The sequence below is a fragment of the Mastomys coucha genome, chromosome X, assembly GCF_008632895.1.
Source record: "Mastomys coucha isolate ucsf_1 chromosome X, UCSF_Mcou_1, whole genome shotgun sequence".
NCBI lineage: Eukaryota > Metazoa > Chordata > Mammalia > Rodentia > Muridae > Mastomys > Mastomys coucha.
In genome coordinates, this window is record NC_045030.1 from 1,208,060 (window position 1) to 1,219,209 (window position 11,150).

At 40.3% G+C, this 11,150-nt stretch overlaps 1 protein-coding gene across 1 annotated transcript in view; it reads left to right on the forward strand.

Moving 5' to 3' along the window:
- The first annotated feature begins 15 nt into the window (after positions 1 to 15).
- Positions 16 to 11,150, forward strand: part of Dgkk (diacylglycerol kinase kappa) — a 122,053-nt gene continuing 110,918 nt past the window's right edge. Inside the window, exon 1 of the mRNA XM_031371869.1 lies at positions 16 to 447. Coding sequence (XP_031227729.1) covers positions 277 to 447 — 171 coding nt within the window. The 5' untranslated portion in view covers positions 16 to 276. The remainder of the gene's footprint in view (positions 448 to 11,150) is intronic.

Here is an 11,150-nt window from a genome sequence, read left to right on the forward strand (position 1 = left end):
CCCGAACCAGACGCAGAGCCGGCCCCAGAGCCGGACCCCGAACCAGACGCAGAGCCGGCCCCAGAGCCAGACCCCGAACCAGACTCAGAGCCGGCCCCAGAACCAGACTCAGAGCTGGCCCCAGAGCCGGCCCCAGAACTTGTCCCAGAACCGGCCCTGGAGCTGGTCCCAGAACCTGCCCCAGAGCCAACCCTAGAGTTGACCTCAGAACCGACTAGAGACCCTACCCCAGATCTTGACACAGGGCTGGCCCTAGAACCAGCCCCAGAACCTGCCATGGAGAGGGCCCCAGAGTCCTGGCCAGAGCCAACTCCAGAGTCCTGTCTAAAGATGAGTCCAGCGCTACATCTGTTGCAGGTAGTTCCTGGAGAGAAAAGTGGAATGGCATCTCCAGTGCTATTGCCATTGCCGTCGCCCAAATCGCCAATAACGTGGTCCAGAATAAAGGTAAGAAAAAGACCCCCGGGGGTGGGTGGGCGGGGGGCAAGGCTAGGTCGGATGATTAAGGAGTTTGCTAGACCCCGGGTATCCCTTGAATCCGTTTGGCTACCACTCACTGGCTAGAAAGATGTGGGAATGGGAGACCTGGGGAAGCGGGAAGTGGCGAGGAAGCGGGAAGTGGTTGGCAGGCGGGAAGCAACATGTGGGAAAAGAGAGTAGGCTGCTTGGGGTTAGGAAAAGAGGTGATAGCAGAAGTGGGAGTCAGAGCAGTTTCCCCCATAGGAGGAAGTGACAGTGCAGTGGGCACCTATATCTTGAAAAAGCATTGAAAAGCACCCCGGGGAATGCAAGATACCTGAAGTATTTGGGGCTGGCTCGAGGTACTGAAGTGGAAGACACTGTGTGGGGGGAGGGAGATGGGACACACCTCTGCCACAGTCATTGCCGCAGAGGCCCAAACTGCAGAACCTCTGCCTGCTTGGCCCCCTCCCTACCACTGAGGAGGAGGGGGCACATCAGCTGAGATGCAGCAGAAGACATTCCAGGGAAGTGCCTGGTGCCTCTGTCCACTGCTGGGCACTGGGACTCCAGGGAGAGGTGAGGGGAAGGGCGGCGCCCACGCGCACTGCAGGGGAAGGGCAAGGTTCGCTGGGAGGAGGGGGAGAGCCTGCGTTGGATCCACCATTCTGTCTTTCTGCAGGATTTCCCAGCAGGTAGGTGCAAGCACAGTGATACAGTGACGCGCGGCGTCACAAGCGGGCAACTGTCATCCCAAGCAGGACCAGTTGGAATAGTACTGCAGTCCTGGTTTAGCAAATGTGAAAAACACGAGTTGGGTTTTGCGAGCAGAGCATGTGAACCACAACTTTCATCTCTACCCGTCTACAGCAATTCCTTGTGAAACATTGCACTTATCTGGGGGGAGGGGGGAATGAATGAAGGGTCCTTTGGCACCAGTCCATGCCAGAGGAGCAAGGAAGGTTTTCAATGTTTACCTCCAGGGTATCTGATTTTCTCCTTGTCTCTGGTCCCCATAGTCTAAAACGGTGAAAATCACAACAAGGTTTAAATGTATGCCTCACTTTAGCTCCCCCCCCCCAAAAAAAAACCACACACACAGGTAGAGGCACAAGCAGATAAAGCAACATGCCAATAAGGACAGCATAAGAAGCTGCTTGGCAGGGACACGTCTTGAAAATCCTGCTGCTGTTTGACAGCACACTTGTAGAATGCAGAATGCGGGGCTTTGGGGGTAGAACTGGCATCGTGAAATAGCCAAATATCTGCAATGATAAAGTCTACAGTGAAAGTTTGAAAAAAGACAAAGGGCTGGGGATTTATTTAAATAAATAAAATAGGACGATGGTGACTTCGACAAGGAAAAAAACAATCAAAATCTCGGGAATAAATCTTTCTCTTTCCTGCAGATATTCTTTCTTACTGAGATTTCAAGAAAAGGAGGGTGGGCAGCCACACAGGGAGACCACCTTAACCCTGAGGCTAGCTGTTGTCTTTTTAGAAAGGTCTGCACTGAGCTGGTGAGTGGGAGATGAGCAACAATCACCTGACCTGTGGCCATCTTAAGTGAAAAATTGGGAACTAGGCTGAAAACAGGGGAGGGGGGGGTCTGGCTCCTTAATTACCTGAATGGCCTTCTGAGGCATTCTCTCTTTGATCTCAGGAAGGCAGGCTGGGGGGCCAGGACCATTTTTTTTCCCAATCCTCAGTGAAAATAATTCCTCCTTAGCTGTGAAAGCATATTTTACCAGATTGACTGGAAACTATCTATTGCCAGACAGGGAGAATGAAGGCAAGGGTAATCAGGGTAGTTTCCTTTATATGGTACCTGTTGACATATACTGGGTGGGTGGCTCACTGGCATGAGACAGCATTCATAGGAGACAGAGACCCCAGGGGGTTGAGTTTGCCTTCAGAAGAGTGAGGCATTTGTTGATTCACTTATCTGTAGAGTTAGGAACCCTAAGGATCCATCAGGAAGGGCCTGAAGATAAACTAATGAAGGCTCCTGGAGATTTCACGGATACAAAAGATCTAGGTAAATGTTCACATTATTAAGGAATTCAATTCTTCTCTGCTATCTTTCAGTTGCCCTCTGGTGCAGTTGGCAACAGCTGATCTTCAGCAATATAGCCGTTTTCTTCTGCAGTCTTTTCAAGCAAGTAGAATTTACAAGCTGACTTGTATATTAACATTCAATACAAATAGGTTGCCATATTAGGTGGGGTAAGAATATTCTCAAACACTGCCTCCTTGAGGAAAGCTTGGAAAAACACACACAAACACACATCACACATATAGCACACACATAAAAACACATACACACAAGCACCCACACCAAACAGACATAAACACATACACACCACACACACATCACAAACATATCACACACATACACATACAAACACATACACACAAACACAGCACACAAGCACATACACCAAACAGACATACAAACATACACACCACACACATCACACACACACATCACACACACACATCACACACACACACACACCACACACATACAAACACATACACACAAACACACCACACATACACACAAAAACACATGGACACAAGCACACACACCAAACAGACCTAAACACATACATACCAAACACACATCACACACACACACACACACCACACACATACAAACACATACACACAAACACACCACATATATATACACACATACTCACAAGCACACACATCAGACATACACACATACACACCACACATACATCTCACAAACACAACACACACAACACATACATACACATACACACAAATGCACCACTCATATACATACAAACACCTATACACTAACACACCACTCATACACACAAACACATATACATACAAGCACACATACCACACAAACACACCATACACACATCACACCATACACACATACAAACACATACACAAAAACACACCACTCATACACAGAAACACACATACACACAAGCACCCACACCAGACACACACACATACACACCACACATGCATCACACAAGGACCAGATACACACACACAAACACATATACACAAACACACCACACATACACACAAACAACGCAAGCACACACACCAAACAGACATAAACACATACACACCAAACACACATCACACACACCCCACACACATACAGACACATACACACAAAGACACCATACATACATGCAAACACACAAACACACAAGCACACACACCAAATGGACAGACACACATACACACCACACATACATCACAAACACACATACAAAAACAGAAACATACATACACACAAGCACCCACACCAAACAGACATATACACATAAACACCAATTACGCATCATACAAGCACCACACACATACAAACACATACACACTAACACACCACTCATACACACAAACATATACACACAAGCACACATACCAAACCTACATACACACATACATACCACAACATATCACACACTACATACATATACACAAATACATACATACAAACATACCACACATGTATCACACACACCAAACGCACATACAAACATATAATCACACCCACATCACTCATATACACAAACACACATACACACAAGAACACATACCAAACAGACATACACACATATATACCACACCTGCATCACACATACACACAGACACAATACACATACACACAAACACACATACATACAAACACGCACACTAAACAGACATGTACACATACACATCACAAACACACCACACCTACACACAAACACACATACCCAACTGACATACATATATACATACCACACACATCACACACAGCACACACATCACATATACCACACATACGCACAAACACTTACACACAAACACACCACTCATAGACACAAACACACATAAACACAAGCACACACACCAAACAGACATATACACATACATACCACACATACATCACACACACCACACACACACACACAAACACATACATACAAACATACCACTCATGCACACAAACACACATACACACAAGCACACACACCAAACAGATACATATATACATTCCACACATGCATAACACACACCACACACCAACCACACCACACATACACAATCACATATACCCCAAAACACACATACACACAAGCACACACACCAGACATACAGACATATACACCACACACACACCACACACAAACACACCACACATACACACAAACACACATACACACAATCACACATGCCAAACAGACATATACACATGCATACCATACATACATCACACACATACCACACACACACAAACACATAATTACATAAGCACATATACCAGACAGACATACACACATGCATCACACATATACACCACACACACATACAAACATATACACACAGACAACTCATACACACAAGCACACACACCAAATAGACATACACATATGCACACCACATACACATCACACACACACAAATACATACACACAAACATACCACACATACACACAACCACATTCACCAAATAGACATACACTCATATATACCACACATGCATCTCATACACACACCACCCATATACACAAATAAAAACATACACACACAAACACATCACTCATATACACAAACACACATACACACAAGAACACATACCAAACAGACATACACACATATATACCACACCTGCATCACACATACACACAAACACACATACATACAAACACACACACTAAACAGACATGTACACATACACATCACAAACACACCACACCTACACACAAATACACATACCCAACTGACATACATACATACATACCACACGCATCACACACAGCACACACATCACATATACCACACATATGCACAAACACACACACAAACACACCACTCATAGACACAACACACATAAACACAAGCACACACACCAAACAGATGTACACACAGACACACTACACATGCTTCACACACACACACACACACATAAAAACACATACACAGAAACACACCACACATGCACACAAATACACACACATACAAGTACACACACCAAACAGATATATATGCATATGCACCAAACACACATCACACACATACAACACACACCTAAACACGAACACACATATACCAAACAGTCATACACATACATACCACACATGCATCACACACACACAAGCACACACACACACACATACACAAACACACCTCACATGCACCTAAGCAGATACACCAAACAAACACACGTACATACCACACACACCTCATACATACACACATACAAACACATACACACAAACACACTACTCATGCACACAAACACACCATACACACAAGCATCCACACCAAATATACATACATACACACCACACACATACCACACACCTACATAAAAACACAAACATACAAATACACATCACACAATACACATACTACACATACCATACGCACATATACACACCAAAATATTACACACATATATACACACCACACACACATACAGCACATACACAGAAATTCTCACACAATAATATACATACATCACAAATAAATACACACACACAAACACACACTCATACATATCTTATACACATACACACACCATACATATATCACATACACACCACGCAGAAATATGCACACCACACATATACACACTCACACATAGAGAAATATAAACACATCATACACCCAGTCCATACATACACACATACATCATGAAAAATACACGTACCACACACACACACAGAAATACACACACCATACACACATATACACATGCAACACATACTGAAATATACACATATCACACAAAAATGCACACAGCCACACTGCACACACACACACTACACACAGAGAAATACACACAGAAACACACACATCACACAAATACACAGAAACACATACTTCACACATATCATACACATATACACATATAGACATACACAGAAACATGCAAACACACAAACACACTACACATGCAGACACATACTACAGACAGAAATATACAAATCATACATCTCACAGACACACATATACACACACAGCACACATATCACACACATACCACACACAAAACCCACATACACACACCACATATATAGAAATATACATACATCACTCAAAAATACACACACACCACACACAGAGTAATATCCATATGTCACACACAGATATACACAAACACACATACACACAAACACATTCATACACATGCTACACAGAAATACACATACGCCACACACACACATGCACACCACACATACAGAAATATATACACATCACACACAAATATACACAAACTGTCCATACACATGTCACACACACATACACACACAACTCACACACACATACACAACTCACACATTCACTATGCACACAAAAATACACATAGAAACACACATACATCGCACACAGATACACACAAACATACATATCATACACACAGACACACACTATATGCACATACACATACCACACACACATACCACACACAGAAATACACACACCATACACACATCACATGCATACACGTACAACACACACATTAACACACACATACACACAACATACACAGAAATACATACACCCTGAACACACAAATACAGACAGACACACAGTCCACATATATCACATACATAAACACACATACATCATATACACATATACACAAACAGTACACACACATTCAAACACCACAGACATACAAACACCACATCTGTACACACACCACACACAGTAACACAGAGAGAAACACAACACACATACCACACACAATTAGACACTCAGAAATACATAATCACACACAAATACATATACATATACCACAAGCACAGAAATGTACACATACTATACAGACACATCATATATACAGCACACACATCATACACAAATATACATATCCACACACCACTCACACAGAAATACACATCACACACAAACACACACTACACATACATAAACCACACACAGAAATACATTCACAGCATACACAGAAATACACACTTATCATATACACACACATCAGACATGTACATACAAATACCACATACACAGAAATACACACACATCATACATACATCACATACCACACACACATCACATAAAGTCACACATACACCACACACAATCACAAACAATACAAGTCTCAGTATCCTTTGAAGTAAGCATAAAACTAGCTTGAAAATTCAAAAGAAGAGGCAAAAACAAGTGGCTGAATATGACTGCAAATTTTTCCCCAGTGATATTGCTAGCTGGCATTGTGATAGACAGATAGATAGATAGATAGATACATAGATAGATAGATAGATAGATAGATAGATAGATAGATAGACAGATAGATAGATAGATAGAAGATAGGTAGGAAATAGGTAGGTAGGTAGGTAGGTAGATAGGCAGGAGATAGGTAGGAAATAGATAGGTAGGTAGGTAGATAGATGATAGATAGACAGACAGGAGATAGATAAATAGATAGATAGATAGATAGATAGATAGATAGATAGATAGATAGATAGACAGACAGATAGGTAGATAGGTAGGTAGATAGATAGATAGATAGATAGATAGATAGATAGATAGATAGAAGATAGGTAGGAAATAGGTAGGTAGGTAGGTAGATAGATAGGCAGGAGATAGGTAGGAAATAGATAGGTAGGTAGGTAGATAGATGATAGATAGACAGACAGGAGATAGATAAATAGATAGATAGATAGATAGATAGATAGATAGATAGATAGATAGGCAGGAGATAGGTAGGGAATAGGCAGTAGATAGATAGATAGATAGATAGATAGATAGATAGATAGATAGATAGATAGACAGGAGATAGGTAGGAAATAGGTAGGTAGGTAGATAGATAGATAGATAGATAGATAGATAGAACATAGGTAGGAAATAGGTAGGTAGGTAGATAGATGATAGATAGATAGATAGACAGATAGACAGGAGATAGGTAGATAGGTAGATAGATAGATAGATAGATAGGCAGGAGATAGGTAGGAGATAGGTAGTAGGTAGGTAGATAGATAGATAGATAGATAGACAGACAGACAGATGGGCAAGAGATAGGTAGGAAATTGGTAGGTAGGTAGGTAGATAGATAGATAGATAGATTGAAGATAGGTAGGAAATAGGTAGGTACGTAGGTAGATAGATAGGAGATAGGTAGGAAATAGGTAGGTAGGTAGATAGATGATAGATAGATAGATAGACAGACAGGAGGTAGATAGATAGATAGATAGATAGATAGATAGATAGATAGATAGATAGATAGATGATAGATAGATAGATAGATAGATAGATAGATAGATAGAGATAGATAGGCAGGAGATAGGTAGGAAATAGGTAGTAGATAGATAGATAGATAGACAGACAGACAGGAGATAGGTAGGACATAGGTAGGTAGGTAGGTAGATAGATAGATAGATAGATAGGCAGGAGATAGGTAGGAAATAGGTAGGTAGGTAGATAGATAGATAGATGGATGATAGCATCTTCCAGAGTGTACTCTGTTCTCTTTGGAGCATGCAGTAAGGTTTTAGGACCTACTAGCTGCAATTCTTTGCAGACATAAAACTATGAAAAGGTACCTCATGTTTTCTTTCCCAGTAGCTACCAGGGTTACAAGGTAACATATCTGGTCCTCCCTTTCTAAACTGTTCTGATTCCCAGGAAATGAGCTTTGGTCTCCCACCTGGTGGCAGTAAATGTAAGTAAGGATGTGTGAATTGGTTCTTTAACAGCACTATGACTCTCTTGGGGGGATGGGAGTGGGACTTCTATGAAGCAGATCACATTTGTTTTTTTTCCATCAGTTGTGCCTGAAGAAACACAGTTTGTATTTTTATTTAATGGATTCTGAGCAGTTATAAAATTAAAATCATTGTATGTGTGACTGAGGAAAGTGTGGGGAGAAATTCATATTTGTGACTTTGATTTGTGGAAAGAGGGGTTTGTATATCCCTGTTAGTAATGATGATATAGTAATTACCACTGCCCCAATGCTATAAAAGTACAGTTTTTGCCCAAAGAACTGATGTTTTGGACACATGGTTTTTTATAAAGCATAGACTTTTCCCAAATTTTATCATTATGTGACTTTACATACATATTTATTTGAATAAACATTCATTATGACAATAGTTTTTATTATTTCCTGAAAATAAAATAATGAACTAAGTCTGGCACTGCCAAAATAACAAACATTTATCATATATAATTTGGGTAAATCTTACTTGATTATTTGTTTGAGTTTCTCAAAAGTAGGGACTATCTTTCTTAACACCTGGTGCAACGCAGTACTCCTTGGTTTTGTTCAGTAAGCAACACAAAGATCGCTACTGAGAATAAATGAAAATACATTCTCATCAGTTTCAAAGTGAGAATTAAATGCTTATTTAAATAGCCTGATGTATACCATGATATCTGACATGCGTATGTACATATATATGGAGTCAACTTAATAATACTCAGAATTGCCACTGAAAATATAAAGAGAAGTAGTATTAGTAAGTTTTTAATAGCTAAAAGTCTCCTTATCCCAACAGCAGCAGACTAATGGTGATGGTGTAATACTTTTTTTCTTAAGTGCACAGAATATCTGCAGGGACTGTAAACAGCTTTAGGAGTACAGACTCAGATATTTAACTTCTTGAAGGTCAGGATGAAATTCCTTTCTTTCCTCTTAGGTTTTAACCTTTTTGTCAGACTTTAATGGTACCATCTAATTTATTTGGTATATTCTGAGAGCTCCTGCCTGTTCTCTGACACAAATTATGGAGGTGAAAACAAATATTCCAAAGGAAAGTTCTAGCAACCTCTGGCTGGGTTGCTCCTCAACAAGCTCCCCTAAAGCATTTCTCTAGGAGATGTCCAAGATAACCAAGTCCAGACAAAAAGAGGGGACTGATTATCAGGATGGAGACAGAGCTTGAGGTGTACAAGACTTCCTTTAGGAGGGATACAAGTTTTACACATACTTAATGCTGATGGTTGTACAACCTTCTTCAACACATTATCACCCACAAGACTCTGCATATTAAAATGATGAATCCCAAGATATGTGAGTTACATCTGTATTTAAAAAAAAAAAAACAAGGAAAAGTAAAATATCATCCTTCAGCCTCAAGATAATGAATTGCTATCCCTCACAAACATAAAGAAATTGCAAAACTATTTTAAAAGGGTTTTTTTTAAAGGAAAATGTCTTTAACTTTACATATAAAACCTCTTTATTTTCTCCTATTCCAAATGTTTAATATTATATATACTTCAAAGGGCAAATACTCTTAAAATACTTTATCAATGGAATGTACTGTCTCCTCATATATATATATATATATATATATATATATATATATATACACTTTCTTCTCTCATTCCTGAATCTCATAGTTTAGTCCTGCCTATATGGCTTGAAACTTGTTTTGTATACCAGGCTAGCCTTAAATTCATGCCAACCTCTTTGCCTTTGTCTCCAGCATGTTGGAATTGCATATGTGGACCTCGTATCATGTATTTTCACTTTATCTTCTTTTAGTTATTAAAATAAAGGTTCTCTGATCTTATAAAGATTTAATTTCCGGGGAAAGGAAAAGAAAAATGAAAGAAATAACAACTGCTTTTAAGTGACCAAAGAACAGGTGCCTAGTCTCTCTTTTTTAAAAAAAATATTTAATTTTTTAAAATGTGTGTGTGTGTGTGTGTGTGTGTGTGTGTGTGTGTGTGTG